General features: G+C 38.0%; 1 protein-coding gene across 3 annotated transcripts; it reads left to right on the top strand.

Moving 5' to 3' along the window:
* The first annotated feature begins 2,688 nt into the window (after positions 1-2,688).
* On the top strand, positions 2,689-16,036 carry LOC105022425 (glycosyltransferase family 92 protein F13G3.3). Of its 3 annotated transcripts, XM_010890795.5 has the most exons (9): positions 2,689-3,044; positions 3,148-3,233; positions 4,539-4,678; positions 5,824-6,077; positions 6,211-6,448; positions 6,529-6,625; positions 6,697-6,930; positions 13,871-14,046; positions 15,743-16,036. In XM_010890795.5, the coding sequence occupies exons 3-9, from the start codon at positions 4,587-4,589 to the stop codon at positions 15,960-15,962; spliced, it is 1,311 nt and encodes a 436-aa protein (XP_010889097.1). In that variant the 5' UTR covers positions 2,689-3,044; positions 3,148-3,233; positions 4,539-4,586; the 3' UTR covers positions 15,963-16,036. The 3 variants fall into 3 exon arrangements, with proteins under 3 accessions (XP_010889097.1, XP_012993160.1, XP_012993161.1); XM_013137706.4 differs by lacking the exons at positions 2,689-3,044; positions 3,148-3,233 and adding an exon at positions 3,271-3,761; XM_013137707.4 differs by lacking the exons at positions 2,689-3,044; positions 3,148-3,233 and adding an exon at positions 3,272-3,761 and having other exon boundaries at positions 6,211-6,268.
* Positions 16,037-20,073: the final 4,037 nt, after the last annotated feature.

Raw genomic sequence — 20,073 nt, 5'->3', positions numbered from 1 at the left:
GGAGGCCACACCTGCATGATTTACACTGAGGGTAGTTTCCCGACACACCGTTTTTGTGCATACCTTTCCTGTCCAGTCACCGGAAAAACAGGCGTAGAAAGGACAAATTACTTCCTAAACGATATAGTTCTATCTTATTTAAAGAAGTTTTCATGCAACATTGATAGCCAACTGTTATTCACTGCAATATACTAGGTTCAATAGGACTCCGTCACCTTGTGCTTCGACATTGTAGGTTGCATTACAACTCTCCCCAAAACTGACACGAAACCTTGCAGGATCTCCAAAAAAAAGTTTGTGCTTACCTCTTATTCAATTGTGCGCTCAGTTCAGTCAGCCAGGGAGAGTTGAAAAACAAATGCCGCTGCGAGAAGATATTGGAGTCCCTTCGTGTTATAATCACTATCCTCTTGCAATAGGACCAGCTGGATGGCAAAAACAGCTTACGTAGTACCTCAGAGGTAATTTGAATTAAAAAAAATAACTATTCAGCATGACAAATGAGTTGAAAAGAAAAGCTTTGAGTGAGGAAAATGGTTCAATTCTGGCTTTAGTGGCAGAGGGATACAGTGAGCGTCAGTTTGCTTCCATCCTGAAAATTCCTATAAGAACAAGGTCAAGCAACAGACATTTGGGACAACAAATATACAGACTGGCAGAGGGCTAAAATGACTGTCCACTGACCAAGATGACCGTCAACTCATTCAAATGTTACTCAACAACCGTAGGATGACATCAAGTGACCTACAAAAAGAATGGCAAAGAGCAGCTGAGGCGGAGTCCATGGCAAGGACGGTTCAAAACAGGCTCCTAGGAGCATTAATGAGAAGAAAAGAAGAACCAGGCTGAAGTTTGCGAAAGACCATAAGGATTGGACCATAGAGCAATAGAGTAAGGTCATCTTCTCTGAGGAGTCAAATGTTCAGCTTTGCCCAACACTGGTGGAGAGCATGCCAACACGCATGAAAGTTGTGATAAAAAAATCTGGGTTATTCCACCAGATATTGATTCTGAACTCTTATTAAGAACTAACAGTAGTATTTTGTAGCTGAAAATTGTATATGAATGTCACGCTGCGGTGGTTGAGTGGAGGCAGAGTGCGTTCGAACGTATATTTATTAACATACAAAAACAAACGATCGGCAAAAATGAAAACTGAACGGAAACCGCTCATAAACAGCGGAACGTGTAGTGGCTAACTAACACGGAATAACTACTTACCAACACGTAATATGACAAGAAACAATAACCGACAAGTGATGGGAGCAGAAGATAAACATTTAAACACACACTGATTGGAATGATTGGGACCTGGTGTGCGTGATTGAAGACGTGACAATGAACCAGTCCGGGATGTGTTTGTGAATGAATGGAAACCGGGAAAATCGGGAGATGACGAACCCGTCCATCACCTCAACATTACAATTAATTTGTTTTCTTTGCATTATTTGAGGTCTGCGAACAATGCCTATTTTTTTTGTTATTTTGACAGTTGTTATTTTCTACAAATAAATACTCTAAATGACAATATTTTTATTTGTAATTTGGGAGTAATGTTGTCAGTAGTTTATAGAATAAAAAAAACTGTTATTTACTCAAACACATACCTATGAATAGTAAAACCAGAGAAACTGATAATTTTGCAGTGGTCACTTAATTTTTCCCAGAGCTGTATCCAGCACTTGACAGGTGACAGGATGATGAGATTATTAGTGTTATTCACTTCACCTGTCAGTGGTCATAATGTTATGGCTGATGATATAGTTTGAACGTTTATTTAGTTTATTTATTCCATTAGTACACTAAACGCAATGACCTCATACGCATAAATGATACCTAGCGCCGAACCGTGTGTCAAATTGCAACTGGATGTCCCCAAACTGACCAATTGGCGAACATGAGTGAGCGTAACTTAATATTCAGTGGACGTTACTTAATACGCATGAACATTAAGTAGAATATTAAGTAACCACCTCGACTTGCCCTCTGCAAATATAACTTACGTTGCTTTCCCACGCGGTTCAAAGGTCTTCCACACAATAAGGGAACTTCCCCAATAAGTTATATCTGCAGACCGCAAGTCGGGGGCGTTACTTATGGGGGTTCCTGAATATTAAGTTATACCCTCCTCGAAATTTCACTCACTTAACTGATCCGGATCTTTTCGAATCGTATCTTTCCACTGAGTTCGTTGATTTGAGTCATTAGAGGCGTCGCTAGGATCATCATAATACATTCGTGGCTTAGCCCCTCATTTTAATAAATGAGAGATTCAAAAGATTAAAATACTTATACTGTCTTCTCCTATAGTCATTGTAGTTCAAATGGTAGGATGAAAAGGACCATGATAAAACGTGTATTAATGAATCTAATCAGTTTAATGAAGTCCTGACAGTTACAGTATTCCAATGAAGGCTTTATAACATAATCACCTGACAGCTGAATAACAGCCTATTGTCCTAATATTTATTGTAGCTAACGATTCTTACATTGGAACATTAAGGATGATAATAAATGAGGTACTCGGAAATCAGAAAGATTGAAAGACTTATTTCCCCAAGAGTCGTTTGCCTTACATTGTTTTCAGGTTATCCAATGTGCCGAAAGATCCGAAAGAACTAGATTCAAAGAATCGAAAATCCTACTGAGATGACTTATGAATCACGATATACCAAAAATGCGAACGGCCATTACTACTAGGGTGACCAGTAAAACTGCAGTAATCCAGGGGTATTTCCCTACCCAGTCCTCCCGGTATCTGCAGAGGCGTTTTTGCTTTTTAGCTACGTGTTGATCTTGATCGGGTCCCGGGACTAGAACTAATCGAGAGTCAAAAAAAAAAAATAATTACTCGAGAGTCTGCTTTTGAGACTTCGTTCAAATTTTCGGGACAATAAGGGCAGGATTCGGGACAACTGCTTGGATTTCGGGACTGTCCCGAATTTTTCGGGACGTCTGGTCAAATTACTACCATGCAAGTGAAACCTCACTACACCAGTATTGATCATTGATTGTAGAACCCAGCGACAGAGAGACTGCAACAGGTATAGGCGCACACAGTAAAATACTTTAACTACAGGTTAAATTTCCAGATACGGAATTACGTCGTTTCATGTGTACAATCTGTAAATATCTCTTTCTCTATAGGCTACTGCTTTTTATTTGAAAATGTTACTTCCGTTCCCAAAAAAACTATTGAAAGAGGACGAGGAGACGAACTGCTGGTGTTCAGGGTAAGGCATGTTAAAATAAAACAACCTAAGGTGCTTTTAAAATATCCAGTTTGCATGTAATACATTTTTTATGTCTAGGTCTAATTAGTTAGTAAACAACCCTTTTCTAAGACAATTATAGCTGAACGATTTGCAATATGCCTCCAGTAGAAAGAATGGACATGTATCTAACTCACGTGATGAAATATTAGTATCAAATGTAAGATTTATCTAAAAACCACTTATTCGAAACCCCAAGGTTGCACCGTTATTTAAAGGGATTTAGCATTTAAGCGACAAAACGTAAAACAACTATCCCCAGCCAATGCGATCTGACGTTTAGAATCGCGTTTTCAACAAGAAATAAAAGGAACGGAAGAAATGATGTGTCATATGCGGTGTAGTCCAACAGACAATCTACACTTGCGCTAATTCCCAGTTACAGAGCTATAAAATACTGCGCCTCGGTGTCGGAGGTGGTCGCTTGGTCTTTCATGAACAGTACATATGGGGATATGTTCGTGTGGGAACATAACCTAGCTATATATGGTATGGATATTTTAAATGTATTATATAAAGTTGTTTTATGTTTCCCACAGTCCTCTAGCGATGCGTTTTACGTAAGCGAATAATTATGTTTAGAATGTTTAGAATCTAAATATATACATAGAAACATTTTTATTCACAGATCTTAAAATATATATTGACCAAAATCAAGTAGCGAACATTTACCTAAATAACACAACATATATTGAAAATAAGAAGTATTTCCTTGGTGATATATAGGCCTGTTTATAACATATTTTTACTAGAACTGTTATCAGATCATAATGTATGCCAAATCATTGTTCACTGCTGTAATTACGTTGATAACCACTTTACAATAGGACGTTTGTGATATACCGTGTAATTGGACAGATATTTGTTTTGTCTCTACCAGCACTTTGGATTTGCAACCCAATTTCCCAAAAAGTTGGGACATTGCTTAACATGTAAATAAAATCAGAATGCAATGATATGCAAATCATTCAAATCATATATTCAATAGACTGTAATACAAAGACACCATTTCAGATGTCAAAACTGAGACATTTTATTGTTTCTTGAAAAATGTATGCCCAATTAGAATTAGATGCCAGCAACACATTTCAAAGAAGTTGGGATGGCCAGCAAAAGAATGGAACGCTTGTGTAATGCTGAGAAACTAATCCTGGTTGAATATCACAAAACACATTTTCAACAGGCAACAGGTCAGTAACATGATTGGGTCTAAAAAGCGCACAGAGCATTGATGAATATTATGTTTTTTTTCTCTCTCTTGAAAAGTCACCCCACTCTTACAAGTCACTAAACAACGTTCCTAAACGCCTCATAATGGAGAAGATGGTTACATTTTCAAGATTGTTTTCTCTACTGATGGCTTCTACCCTGGCATATCTGCTCTATGTTGTCATCATCCTGCACAGGTACTGTGAAACCTTCACTTATCCACCAGACCTGGGTTGAAAAAACAATTGTATTTGTTGTTAACAATACTGTGGGACATGCAAACTCAGCATCAGTGTTCTTAAGCAAATAAGTTTCAGAGTGCCCCAACCTTCTACCAAACACATTTATTAAGCTGCTGTTTTGTAATTAGCCATTGAGGTGTCTAACTCGGTTGTAGAGTTGAATTGGACATTGCAAAATTGAGAAAAGGCCCCTGCCCAAATCAAAATGAATAGGAGTGTATCTTCCAAAGGGCCATGTCAATGTCTTCATTGTGAGATTACACAAGTTTTCAAAAGCATTAAGATCTGGAATCATTGCTGGCCACTTCAGATCAGTCTATTGTTTTGAACCCTTCTAGTTTTCTGACACTGGATTAGTCATTGTGCTTTAAAGTGCAAAGATTATGTATTTTCCTGATTTAATGACACCATGCTGTTCAAGACACCCAATGACAGCGCTGGAAGCAGCAAAGCAGCAATCAGAACATCATAGAAGTCCTCCATTTAACCACTCCTTATGTTCCTGCTTCTCACTGATGGATTTTATTTTTTTTGCAGCCTAAGAATGGCCTGCTTCACTTGCATTGAGAGCTCTTTTGACCACAGGTTGTGGGTTCACAACAACAGCTTCCAAATGTGAATGCCACACGTGGAATCAACTCCAGACCTTTTACCTGCTTCATTGATGAAGAAAAAACTAAGGAATAGCCCACACCTGCCCATGAAACAGCTTTTGAGTGAACTGTAGAATTACCCCTTGTAAAAGAGGGGGCTACATATTAAAGGGCTGTAATTCCTTAACCCTTAACATTATTTTGTTGTAACTTGAATATATTTTGGTAAACTGCCGAAATAAAACTTGTGTCATTGTCCAATTATTTTCAGACCTAACTGTATGTGGATACTAAAAGACTGTACAATTCAGAATAGTTTTCTGGAACAATTGCAACATTGTTTGAAAAATGGGAGGGGTACCAATACAATTGCAACAACTGTGTAACTATATCCACATATTGGATACAAAATGTATTAAAAAGAAATACCTTAAATTGAAGTTTAACCCAAAAGGGTTTGTTTTACTCAAAATTCTGCTTTCTTTCCATTTGTCCACAATTCCTCAGATCAACTCCAGACAAACTGTTTCAACAAAAGCAAATCTTGTTCCACATCTCTAACCAGTCCATCACATCTGTGAAAAACACTAAACACTTCACGGTGGGGGCCTACAGGGAACATCGTGTGAAGGGACACGTCGTACGAATCATCAGTATCTTCAGGCGAGATTCTGTCCAGCCTCTGTACTGTTTGTTTTGCTGTGGGACTCACTGTACAAATGGATTAAAGGCTGAGGTCCAGATGCACTCAGACCACTTTGGTACCTGTTTTTGCTATTTGGTTTAGACCTGCCCCCCTGGCAAATTAATCAACAAATACAGGCTTTGGTGATTTCTTGATTAGTGTGCCAATTGTTTTTGCATTGTACTGTGTCTCTCTGTATTGGAATGAAGGCTTCCCCTTTGTGACGACGGATGTCCTGTGTCCATATCCTGCCAACTGCAACCCGCTGTATGTGGCCCTTTCCACACAAGTTTCCGTGCTTGCACAGAACCACACCTTCCTGTCAATACAGAACCTTGTGAATAGGAAGGAAGTGGATTTTCCTTTCAACTTCACAGTCTGTGTGTCCAATCTATTTGGAGACTATAACAATGTACTTCAGTTCACCCAGACTCTAGAGATGTACAAGTGGGTATTCATTGTTTGGTTGATAAATACAGTTTTGCTTTATTATGTGATTGGTTGATTAGTTGACCTGTGGATTGCAGGTTATTGGGTGTGCAACGTGTTGTAATATATAACACCAGCTCTGGACCAGACCTGAAGAGACTGCTGCAAAGTTATGCACAGGAGGGCTTTGTGGAGGTAGGAACTTGTCAATTTGGGGCAAGAGATGGATAGATGGATTGCTTGATTTACTGACTGATTGATTGTAGGTGGTGCAATGGCCTATTGACCAACATATGGACCCGTCCCGTGGCTGGCTGTTCAGTGAACACGGAGGGGACATTCACTACTATGGCCAGCTGACCACTCTGAATGACTGTATCTACAGACACATGTACCAGTCCCGCTACATACTGCTAAACGACATAGATGAGATTATAGTTCCATATCAGCATGAAACCCTGCCTCCGATGATGGAGGCACTTCAGAGCCAACACCCAAAGGTAGGAGATCTCTAAAGAACAGTGTTGGTGTACTGTACGTTAAGGAGGTCTGACTGTACTACCGTATACACATGACTGCACATTGTTCTTTGCATTCATTTTGCACATGCATATTCAGATGGAGGGATGATTAAATAACTTAATTTACAGGCTTTAAATAAAAGGTTGAGATTTGTATTTTATTTGTTTTCTTGAAAAAATATTTAGCTGGCTTTATGCAATTAAAAATAAATGAATTCAATTTCGGATTCAGGAGGAACAGTGTGGTTTTCGTCCAGGCCGTGGAACACTGGACCAGCTCTATACCCTCTACAGGGTGATGGAGGGTTCATGGGAGTTTGCCCAACCAATCCACATGTGTTTTGTGGATTTGGAGAAGGCATTCGACTGTGTCCCTCGCGGCATCCTGTGGAGAGTGCTTCGGGAATATGGGGTCCTGGGTCCTTTGCTAAGGGCTGTCGGAAATATACACAAAAAAACTCCTAATCATTTTCACTAATTATTGAAGAAATGTGTTTTTTTCAATGCAATTCTATATGCCGTAACAGTGAAGTGTTATTCCACAGAAGCACCACTGAAAACCAATATTTCAAGCATATATTAACTGTCAGGTTTTAGGATTTCTGTAATTTAATCAATGCAATCCCTTGTCTCCCATTGAATAACCCTTAATTCATTTTAGAGCCATACATACAGTGGATATAAAAAGTCTACACACCCCTGTGAAAATGCCAGGTTTTTGTGATGTAAAAGAATGAGACAAAGTAAATACTAGGCAACATAAGCTACAAACTGATATAATTGGTTAGTGCATTATCAGCTGGAACCTTTTTTATTCAGCCCCTAAATGTGACAGAGCAAAATCCCCATTTTCCTGAGGTGATTTTAGACCATGGTCAGAAGAGTTGGTCTGGAGTCTTATTTTTGAAGATTTGGTTTGCAAATTAAGTCAATCATTTGATAAAATATTAAATTGCTCTTTACAATGTTTTACTCATAGTGTCACCAGATTACATTAGATAAGTTGAGCAAGTAAATACACTAAACCTAGCCAATTAGATACCGTAGTCACAAGCTAAAAACCAAGTCAGAATGGGAGATAATTCACTGCTGGCTTGCTAGTAAATCGTCCTTCTAACGTTTTGCATATCTAATTAATGAGGTGTGTATCATATGATTTTGTTAATATGATGTAAATATTGTTGTGGAAAAAGCATGTCTACATAACTAGCTGCCATCAATGTAAAATATATCTAGAAACCTGATCACTTTCCTCTGTAATAGCCAAGCTTATTTAATTTAATACTAGATGTAGTTTGAAAAGCACTTTGATGGTATATAGCATGTTTTAATAGGCATTCAGGAAATAGCCTGTTTTGTTGTGCTTTGTCATTTTCACTATGTTATTTAATTCAAACGCATTTATTGCTTTGCTAATGTTTTAATCCGTAAGGCCTCATGGGAGGTGTCACGAAAATGTGGGCTAGGCCTTTACCAGGCCAACCGCATGGTAATTTTCTGTTGCGTGCTGAGCTGTTAGCTAGCACATGTGGATACATCTAAACCTAGTGATAAATTCGAAATTGGTACAATTATAATTTTCTAATCCGGTAAAATAGTCTCATGGTTTTCTTACATAAAGTTAAAATATTGTGTTTTCTCAGTCCATGTATATTGTATAAGTGGTAGAATTAAGAATCCACTTGGTGATAGTCTTTAACATTAAGGAAATACTTTAAGGAAACAGTCTCATGAGGACTCAATTTGAATCCAATATGGTCATATCCTACAAAATGGGGTAATACAGATAAAGCGATTTTACTCCACACAACAAAATTTGATGTTGTATTTTAAATGCTGAATTGAGTTTGGATAAATAATGTAGTTTTTCTTTGTTTGTACTTACAATGATAACTGGGATAATACTTCAGTTTTAAAACCAACGCCTGATACTCGAAGCTAAGGGCTCCAGGAAGGTGGGCAGACCACCTGGCATGGCCCCTACCATTGTTTCCCATTACATCAGGGTAGCTTATTACTAAGAGTGTCAAGACTGGTCTCACCTGTGGTACATTCCTCATGTGCTTATTCAGTTTTGGGATAATCAAACATTAAAGGAACTAAATATATTTTCCTCTCAATAGCTTTAACGTTGAAATGTATGGTTTTGAAACCAACTGCAGTGAGGGTAGTGACCTAAAACCATTCCCCATTGTTGATGATAGAACAATCTTAATGTCAATAGAACCACAGGTGTGGTCAAAATATTCATAAAAGCTGTAATTTAGGGTTTGGCTGACCGCCACTGTTGGACAAAAATGTAATCCCCTGAATTCTCAAAAATTTAGGAGGTTAATCAAGACACTGTGTTTGTCATGAGGTAGTTGGGCCATTGTCCTGTGAAAATGTTACATTTTGGTGCTGTAGATATTTGCTAATACAATCCCCGTGGTGGTTGCAGCAGGTAAACCACTGCAACATGCAACATGAGTTTTTCACTCCTACAATTTAGTTGTGCAGGTATCCCCTTGAGGGCAAAATTTTTTTAGTTGGGAATGTGCCGTGAAACTACAGGAGTTTATAGATGGATTATAGCTACTTTCGCAGACCTGTGTGAAGGTACTTAGTCAAAGTGAAATTTGAGAGCTGTTTAGCTATGTTAGACACATTTGTTAATAGGTTATATGGTTTATAATTCCTTCGCACAAGGGAATGTCTTTGATTGTGTTAGTGAATGTTTGTGTTTTTAACATTTTCAATTTGTTTTGATGAATATACAGTATGCAACTCCATATCGAATGGATTCTAGATCCATCCCTATTATCAATTCTCAATTTTTCATGTCCATCCTGACATAATGGCCAGTGCGGATTCAAGATGGCGCCTACTGGCCATATTTGTCATTGATTCTGCTTTCACTCATGGTGTCACTTTCCGATTACTTAATGAAGTGAAGGCAGGGGGGATATATGATAATTCATTATGATTGGAAAGAGTTGAGCTTAGGGCTCAAAGCAAATCAAGTTGGAAATTGTTTTGTTTGATGCAACGTCTAACATTTTATGGTTGAATAGAATAGATCTAGCCATTTTTGATTTGGCTAAGCAAAGTAAAGTCTGACAATTTTATTCCACTGCTAGTTGCTATCGGGCATAAATATAGCACACGGAACCAAACATAAACCAAGCCAATTCTGGATGAATTCTGGATGAATTTGACAAAGACAATAGGATAGGGTGTACACTTCACTCAAATGATGGAACTTCTGAGATCCACAAGTTTTCAGGACTGATCTATTGTCTTCATTGTTGGGAGTTGACGGAACCATACCCAGTGGATGAAAGTCAGATGGACTGTTGAAGCACACTAATCGTTGTTTTGTAGTTATACTTTCAGCAGATCAGGACATCACGATCCCTTTTCTGATGATACATCACGTTACCGACTGGACACAGACAACTGAGTGTGTTAGTACCAGCAACATGTTCAAGAAGGATTACTACAACCACACTGGTCAAAACTGTTCCAAAGCTTCCCGACCACTCACATGGCAGAACGATGCCAGGGTGAGATCACTTGGCTTCATCCTCCATTTCTAGATGCATCATCAGCAGCGAGATGTGAGGAGAATCCACCTTAAGGACTCCACATACTACAGGTCAGAGTACCACGGGCCAGTTGACTGGAAAGGTCACATGGTCCCAACACAGTGGAAGACACTGTTGTGGTGTTAATCTTGAATTTGGGAAACTCACTACTCCACTACACACTTACACTGACTTGTTAGCACAATCAGGCGATTTGCTTGTTCCACATCACACTGACTGCAATAACTGATATTGCATCTTTACATCACTGATACAAGACAGAGAAGACTGAGGACTAGAACTACAGGACACTTGATGGGAATCTAGCTTCATTCCTAACCATCAATAGTTTTCCTAAATTGACTGGTGTTTTGATTATGTATGTATGTTCATTCCTCACAAGCCAGGTAGAGGACTACATATGATCACCACTCAAACATTGGTCATTGATACTTGGAATGAATTATGGATTTTATTAAGATGTCATGTAAGGTCTGTTTCTTTTGGACGTGGATTACACTGATAATGACTTGATGTGTATGGTAAAGATCGACCATTATGGTCACTACGACTGCAATGCCATACATTGTGTCAGGGCAAGGTGTGTGCGTTGTCTTATTTTCATTTCATTTAAGGCATAATAAAGCCTCATAGGCCAGCTCATTATTTTATTATTTGAATTTATTGTTTTTTAACAGAAGTTTTTGGACCTTTTCAGTTAATTAGGAATTGGATTGTACTTTAATTTTGCTAGTTTTATCAACATGTAGTGATTATTTGTCACATGCGTGAAGGGGGGACTGATAGAATATGGGCATGAGAAACCTAACCCAATGCATATGTGCTGACTAACACTGGACAACGGACAAAAGATAAGATGTGGTGGCCGTTATAGATAGGCCCCACACACCCTGTCCACACCTCCTGCTAGGAACTGTCATAGAACATCTATCTGCTCAGACTGGAAAGGGTTAAATAGCATAGTAGTCTGCTACATAGAAAATAACAAATCCAGCCGGAGCAACAACATTCATCCGTTCTAATCACTGGCAAGCTAAACTAGGCTTCCCTGCTTCATTGTCTTGTTAAATAATAAAATATATACAGGAAGTAGTAGTAGCTGGCTGGTGTGTAGAGATATGGGTTGTTTGTGTCTATCTAGAGTTGTGCTCAAAAGTTTGCATACCCTTGGAGAATTGGTAATATATGTACCATTTGTAAAGAAAACATGAGTGAGCAGGCAAGACACGTCTTTTATTTCTTATGGAATTCACATTCAACTGTAGGATCTTAACAGAATGGCACAATCATAAAACAAAACATGGCAACAAAGAAAAAAATAACTGTTCAAGTCTGCATACCCTTAGTTCTTAATACTGTGTATTGCCCCCTTTAGCATCAATGACAGTGTGCAGTCTTTTCTAATAGTTGTCTATAAGGCCCCAAAGTCTTGTAGGTGGTATAGCTGGACATTCATCTTGGCAAAATGCTTCCAGGTCATGCATAGTCTTAGGTCATCTTGCATGATCTGCACGTTTGAGATCTTCTCATAGTGGCTTGATGATAATAAGGTCAGGAGACTGTGATGGCCACTCCAGAACCTTCACCTTTTTTTGCTGTAACTATTGGAGAGTCAACTTGGCCTTATGCTTAGGGTCATTGTCTTACTGGAAAGTCCAAGAGCGTCCCTGCACAGCTTTCATGCAGAAGAATGCAAATTGCCTGCCAGTATTTTCTAATAACATGCTGCATTCATCTTAGCATCAACTTTCACAAGATCTCCCGTGCCTTTAGAGCTCACACACCCCCAAAACACCAGTGAGCCACCACCATGCTTAACAGTGGGGATGGTATTCTGTTCACTATAGACCTTGTTGACCCTTCTCCAAACATAGCGCTTATGGTTGTGACCATTTTACAGTGTGCCAGAAGCTGTGAGGCCCGTAAAGGTGTTTTTGGGCATATTGTAACCAGGCTTTTTTTATGGCATTGGCACAGTAAAGGCTTCTTTCTGGCAACTCGACCATGCAGCTCGTTTTTGTATCGTCGTATTGCGCTCCTTGAAACAACCACACCGTCTTTTTCCAGAGCAGCCTGTATTTCTCCTGTGGGTTACCTGTGGGTTTTTCTTTGTATCGAGAACAATTCTTCTGGCAGTTTTGGCTGAAATCTTTCTTGTTGGTTGGCTTGGTATCAAGAGATCCCCGAATTTTCCACTTCTTAATAAGTGATTGAACAGTACTGACTGGCATTTGCAAGGCTTTGGATACCTTTTTATATCCTTTTCCATCTTTATACATTTCCATGACCTTGTCTTTTGACAGTTATTTTTTGCTACTCATTTGTGTGGACAAATTCAAGTAAGTGTATATTCAATCATGGAGGGATAGTGCAAAAAAATATATTTTTAACCTACTGAGGGTGAAGAGGCTATAATATGCAGAGGATTCACTGCATAATATTTAATAGTGTTAATAAAACAGCAAGGCTGTTTTATTAACAGAAAACAACAACAGCAAAACAAAACAAGGTCCTTAGATGATGAAACAGTGAGTAACATTGAGGCTACTGTTTACTATGTACCCCAAGTGCCCTGAGAATTACCCCAACAACATTTTTCTATAGTAATTTATTCAACAAATATCATTTTGTAACCTGTCAATTCGGGATATATATTTTTAATCAAATTAATCTGGGTCATTGAAAACATGCTGTAATGAACATTCGAACCAAGGGATAGGGGTTCCAATTGCAGAACGCAACTGTTTGTTTATTAACCAAGGCACAAAAGGGCAGAGGCAAGATTCACAACGAGGGAAGCAAGCAGGCGGGTTCGGTAACCGGTGTACAGGGCAAGGGGAGAGAACCACAACAGGTAGGAACAAATAGGTTAGCTCGATCACTAGTCAAAGGCTTGGCACGCTCACAACAAACAATACCTCACAACCGAGCGGTGGCGGTGGTCTGTCTTAAATAGGAGACAAAGAGACGCAGGTGTTAGTATTCTGGTGATTGTGATCTTGAGCGAGAGCTGCTTTCAGGTCCACTACGCCTTGAGTGCGTAGCGTTACCGGGTAGAGGGCGCAAGAGAGTGGAGCTGGAGCAGGGCTGCTGCGAGGACCTAACACATGCTTTAACACAAGCAGCACAATTCCAATATTAATTCACAAAAAAGCTCTGATTATTTGAAATACCAATTATATATAAAAACATTAAAATAGTGTTGTCCACAGTAGGTAACCTCAATCATATTTTCAATAGAAAACTGAATTGTTTCTTGTTCTTCCTGCTTTCCAGCTTACTCACACACTCCCTCTCTCTCTGTCTCTTTCTGTCCTTCCTTGTTTCCCTAGGCAGAGGTTTTCCTCATAGAGAACCACATATTTCCTAAGACCCAATTTGACCCAAGTAGAAGGTTTAATCTGCCCCGGTGGAGGAATGTTCCAGGGATCAACATCATGGAGCACATTTACAAAGAGGAGCCAGACTATAAGAACTACCACCCCTATAAGATAATAGTACGGCCCAGGTGAGAATTAACTACCCCATAACATGATAGTATGGCCCAGGTAAGACTGTACCACAACTATAGCATGATATTTATGGCCCAGGTTAGAATGTACCATCCCTACAACATGATAGTATGGCCCACGTTAGAATGTACTACCCCTATAACATGATAGTATGGCCCAGGTTAGAATGTACTACCCCTATAACATGATAGTATGGCCCAGGTTAGAATGTGCTACCCCTATAACATGATATTACAGCCCAAGTTAGAATGTACTACCCCTATAACATGATAGTATGGCCCAGGTTAGAATGTACTACCCCTATAACATGATAGTATGGCCCAGGTTAGAATGTACTACCCCTATAACATGATAGTATGGCCAAGGTTAGAATGTACTACCCCTATAACATGATAATATGGCCCAGGTTAGAATGCACTACCCCTATAACATGATAGTATGGCCCAGGTTAGAATGTACTACCCCTATAACATGATAGTATGGCCCAGGTTAAAATGTACTACCCCTATAACATGATATTACAGCCCAAGTTAGAATGTACTACCCTTATAACATGATATTACAGCCCAAGTTAGAATGTACTACCCTTATAACATGATATTACAGCCCAAGTTAGAATGTACTACCCTTATAACATGATATTACAGCCCAAGTTAGAATGTACTACACTTATAACATGATATTACAGCCCAAGTTAAAATGTACTACCCTTATAACATGATAGTATGACCCAAGTTAGAATGTACTACCCTTATAACATGATAATACAGCCCAAGTTAGAATGTACTACCCTTATAACATGATAGTATGACCCAAGTTAGAATGTACTACCCTTATAACATGATTGTACGGTCCAGGTTAGAATGTACTACCTCATAACATGATATTACTAATCTTCCATCCATCCATCCATCTTCTTCCGCTTATCCGGGGCCGGGTCGCGGGGGCAGCAGTCTAAGCAGGGATGCCCAGACTTCCCTCTCCCCAGACACTTCCTCTTTGTATTACGAAAGATTACTAATCTTTCGTAATACAAATTATTAAGAATAATCTTAAAGGGTGTTAAATAAAATAAAAACAAATGACTAAATTAAACAAGTACAAAATTACACTTTAAATAATAATGAACGCATAGGAAAGGTATCTTTAAAATCTCCTTCAATTATAATTCTAACTCATTTTGTATTTCAATGTCATTTAGACAAAGATTAACCCCTCTTCAACTTACAATATGGCACCAATAAATAGCTTTATATGGCTCTGAGCAAACTGTCAGCTCCAGAAAACAGAGCCCAGTGTATTTGGCCTAAGGCAAATATGGACACAGCTTATTACGCTCCAAAGGAACCCACCAATAGCAAAGCACTGAATCACAGATTGGGGATTACTGTGCACATGTTGTCACATAAGAAACATATTGGGGCAAACAATTAGAATGTAGTATAGTAGAACAGACAGAATCAAGATTTGTACCCTATGTTGGGATTTTGTAATGCATCTAATACACCTACTGTAACAAATGGTTTGGATGAATCTTAATGTGTAAAGGATTTTAAGCGTCACTGTATCAAACAGAAGCTACAAAGGCTCTGGGAAAGAAAGCCCTTGTTAGACTCTACCACCCATCAAGTTGATGGCAAACAGGTTAGATTACAAAATAACCTCTGTCTAACTCTGTTTCTTTGACTGTAGAGGAGTGGAGCAGACGTCGGTCCACGAAGTACTGCGTAGCTTCGGGGAGACGGTGCAAGTTCCTCCTAAAGTTTGTCACATCATCCATGTCAGAGTTCCATTACGTAAAGGTCTGACCAAAGAAAACCTGCTTGAAGACAAGAGGGTCTGGGACTATAAGGGAGAACTTGTGTCTAATGTAGACAAAGCTCTGGAAAGAGCAGGGCTACTAACCAGATAGAGTGAGACAGGGAAGGTGGGAACTATGAGGGGCCGTATAAGACATTATTTATTCTGATACTCTCATATACATACATTCTCCTTTCACATACAAATATTTTCACTCTCACATACATACATTCTCCTTTCACATACATATATTTTCACTCTCACATACATACATTCTTATTTCGCATACATATATTTTCACTCTCACATACATACATTCTCCTTTCACATACATATATTTTCACTCTCACATACATACATTCTTTTTTCACATACATATATTTTCACTCTCACATACATACATTCTCCTTTCACAAACATATATTTTCACTCTCACATACATACATTCTCCTTTCACATACATATATTTTCACTCTCACACATACATACATTCTCCTTTCACATGCATATATTTTCACTCTCACACATACATACATTCTCCTTTCACATACATATATTTTCACTCTAACATACATACAGTTTTTTCTCTCATAAGAATATATTTTTAACTCACACATTCATACCTTTTACTCTTATATTTCTATATTTTAACTCACACACAAATATATTTTTCTCTCATATTTCTAAATTTAACATACATATACCTACATTTTTGATCTCATGCACATGCAGTCACAATTTTAAATAATATATGTATATAAGCAGAAAATGTATGCATGTGTAAAGAAAATATATATAAGTGAGAGAAGAATGTATGTGTGTGAGAGACAAAGTATAGTGGAAACGGAAGGAGTATAGTTGAAACGGATGGCAGAACATTTCTCGCGATGTGATTGGCTGTCAACCTCACCCTGTGATTGGCTGAGAAACTCGAGCAGAGTCTTGTTCAGGTCGCGATCAGTATGGACGGAGATGAGACGAACGCTTTGCAGCGAGCCATTGGAGTTTTAAGAACTATTTTAACATGCTCTGATACTATTTCTTCCATTGAGCACCAAAGGACATGCTCATCTGCACCTAACGTTGTTCACAGCACGGCAGAAAGTGAAATGAGACTACTTTTCAGATCAGGGGGCCACTCACCCCATATGGAAAATAAATATATTTTTGCAATTATGGAAAATACATTACAAAATGTATTTTGAAGCCCGTATTAAAGTGCTTTTTTCAGGTCCTGTGAAAGTAAAAAGATTAAATGTAATTACCAACGTATTGATTATATCACATTTAAGTTCGAAACACATTTTATAGATGTGCATTACCAAAATACATATAATCTTAGTCACAAATATAGACTAACGTACTAAGGTAAACTTGGTAATACCAATACTTGCTTCTTCCCTGCTAATCTCCTTCTGTTTGGAGTAGAGGTTAGCTTACCTAACTGTGGAACAAAAAGTTGTAGGTTCAAATCAGCACCTTATGATATATATATATATTTTATATATTTTTACAAATACATTTAAGGAACAACAGCCATTGCGCGGACCGGGTTGAAGTTAGTTTTAGGTTGGATATTCAACATACAATCGGCTAACCGTCCTCCAGAGCACTCCTGCTGCTTCTGCCGCTGAAACTACTAAGAAGTTGTCGCTAAAGATTAACAAATGTATTTCGAATATCCAACCTTAAACTAACTTCAATGGCTGTTGTTCCTTCTCTTCATTAGAGTAACGTAATTGATATATTTACATCTGAGGAAGCCAGGACATAAACTTAGCGTGACAAAGAGCATGATTGAAGCCTTACAATATGTCTGTGCAGTGAAGGCACACAATTGCGGCATGTTAAGGCTTGACAGGTGGGGAAAAAAGCGCGGTCACTTACCAATATACAATCCAATCAGTTATACAGTTACACAAATCAGCACCACAAAAATAGAGGTTATTTATTCTTACCTTTTCCTTGGACGAGAGACCCAATTACCAAAGTGCTGCTGCGTTTGATATCGTAAAGACTGCCGTGATCCTCCGGTTTGGTGAGCTGCTCAGCCTGTAGCACTGACTTGTCCCATACAGAAAATGCATGTATTTTAAATATATTTTTGAATACATTTGGAAAATATATTTCCGAACACATTTGGAAAATATATTCCTGAATACATTTGGTAAATATATGTACAAAATGTGTGAAATTGGCCGCGTAAATGTATTTGTAAAAATATATAAAATATATATATATATATCATAAGGTGCTGATTTGAACCTACAACTTTTTGTTCCACAGTTAGGTAAGCTAACCTCTACCTCTAATCACAGGGTGAGGTTGACAGCCAATCACATCGCGAGAAATGTTCTGCCATCCGTTTCAACTATACTCCTTCCGTTTCCACTATACTTTGTCTCTCACACACATACATTCTTCTCTCACATATATATATTTTCTTTACACATGCATACATTTTCTGCTTATATACATATATTATTTAAAATTGTGACTGCATGTGCATGAGATCAAAAATGTAGGTATATGTATGTTAAATTTAGAAATATGAGAGAAAAATATATTTGTGTGTGAGTTAAAATATAGAAATATAAGAGTAAAAGGTATGAATGTGTGAGTTAAAAATATATTCTTATGAGAGAAAAAACTGTATGTATGTTAGAGTGAAAATATATGTATGTGAAAGGAGAATGTACATATGTGAGGGTGAAAATGTATGTATGTGAAAGGAGAATGTATGTATGTGTGAGAGTGAAAATATATGCATGTGAAAGGAGAATGTATGTATGTGAGAGTGAAAATATATGTTTGTGAAAGGAGAATGTATGTATGTGAGAGTGAAAATATATGTATGTGAAAGGAGAATGTATGTATATGAGAGTGAAAATATATGTATGTGAAAAAAGAATGTATGTATGTGAGAGTGAAAATATATGTATGTGAAAGGAGAATGTATGTATATGAGAGTGAAAATATATGTATGTGAAAAAAGAATGTATGTATGTGAGAGTGAAAATATATGTATGTGAAAGGAGAATGTATGTATATGAGAGTGAAAATATATGTATGTGAAAAAAGAATGTATGTATATGAGAGTGAAAATATATGTATGTGAAAGGAGAATGTATGTATGTGAGAGTATCAGAATAAATAATGTCTTACACGCCCCTCATAGGGAACTGTAGCATCTGTACGGTTTGAAATGCCACATAGTACGTTGCATTCCTCATGAATGTTTTTCAGGTAATCTATTGAAGGCCAAACCTATTAATTGCATGCACTCCAATTTCAATTAAATGTATTTTTCTAAGCCCTTTATACATTCTTGATAAAAAATGTTGCAACTAAGGAATCACTGGCTAATAGAGTTCACCTATGACTTGGTAGCTGGAAACAGATGATTTCTTAATGAAATATCTACGTAGGTGTACAGAGGTCCATTATAAGCAACCATCAGTCCTGTGTTCAAATGGCACATTGTATTTGTTAATCCAAGTTTATTATTTTAAAAGGCTAACTGATCATTAGAAAACCCTTTTGCGATTATGTTGGCACTGCACAAAAAAAAGAAACAATAAAAGAAGCAATAAAGAAGCAAAAAAGAAGCAATAATCATAGTTCAGCATCTTCAGCTACAGTGTTTGTGGGTTTGATTATAGGCTCAAAATGTTCAGAAACAAAGAACTTTCTCCTGAAACTTGTCAGTCTATTCTTTTTCTGAAAAATTGTGTCTTCACTGTTGACATCCTCAGCTACAGCGACACAGTCTTGCCATTAAAAGGCTAGGTGTCTTATACCAAGATTCCATTCACTTTGTGACTTCAGCTCCTTTCAATACACATCACTGTGACATGAACGCTCCATTTGCCTGGGAACAATGCATTGCAGAGGCATCTGCAGAGTGTTCTGTGTGGTGCATGTGTTGGGTTTTTCCAACTTAATGCAGGAAGTTATATACAGAAAAAGTTGGGTGGAAATAACAGCAACGGGTGCTGTTGGTGTGATTGAGGTACCAAACTCATTGGTACCATCTTATTTGGTCACTTGCTGGTAAATGCCCTCTGCCTTTGTTCACGTCTCAACATTTCTCCAATACTAGCCAAAACTACAGAAGATATCTCACTCTGGTCACTCCTAAAGTCTATGCCTCCTTAAGTAAACACTCATATCAGATTGCTGCTGCCAATAACTGGAATGAGTTGCAAAATATTTTTAGGCTC

This window comes from Esox lucius, chromosome 16, assembly GCF_011004845.1.
Source record: "Esox lucius isolate fEsoLuc1 chromosome 16, fEsoLuc1.pri, whole genome shotgun sequence".
Lineage (NCBI taxonomy): Eukaryota > Metazoa > Chordata > Actinopteri > Esociformes > Esocidae > Esox > Esox lucius.
Note: the sequence above shows the minus strand (reverse complement) of the source record. Positions and strands in the feature narration are given on the sequence as shown.

What these genes read in the sequence shown, in the direction of transcription:
- LOC105022425 (XM_013137706.4), top strand. An exon ending in GATGCACTCAGACCACTTTG is followed by an intron (nt 6,078 to 6,210) that starts GTACCTGTTTTT and finishes ATTGGAATGAAG; the next exon opens with GCTTCCCCTTTGTGACGACG. An exon ending in AAGATAATAGTACGGCCCAG is followed by an intron (nt 14,047 to 15,742) that starts GTGAGAATTAAC and finishes CTTTGACTGTAG; the next exon opens with AGGAGTGGAGCAGACGTCGG.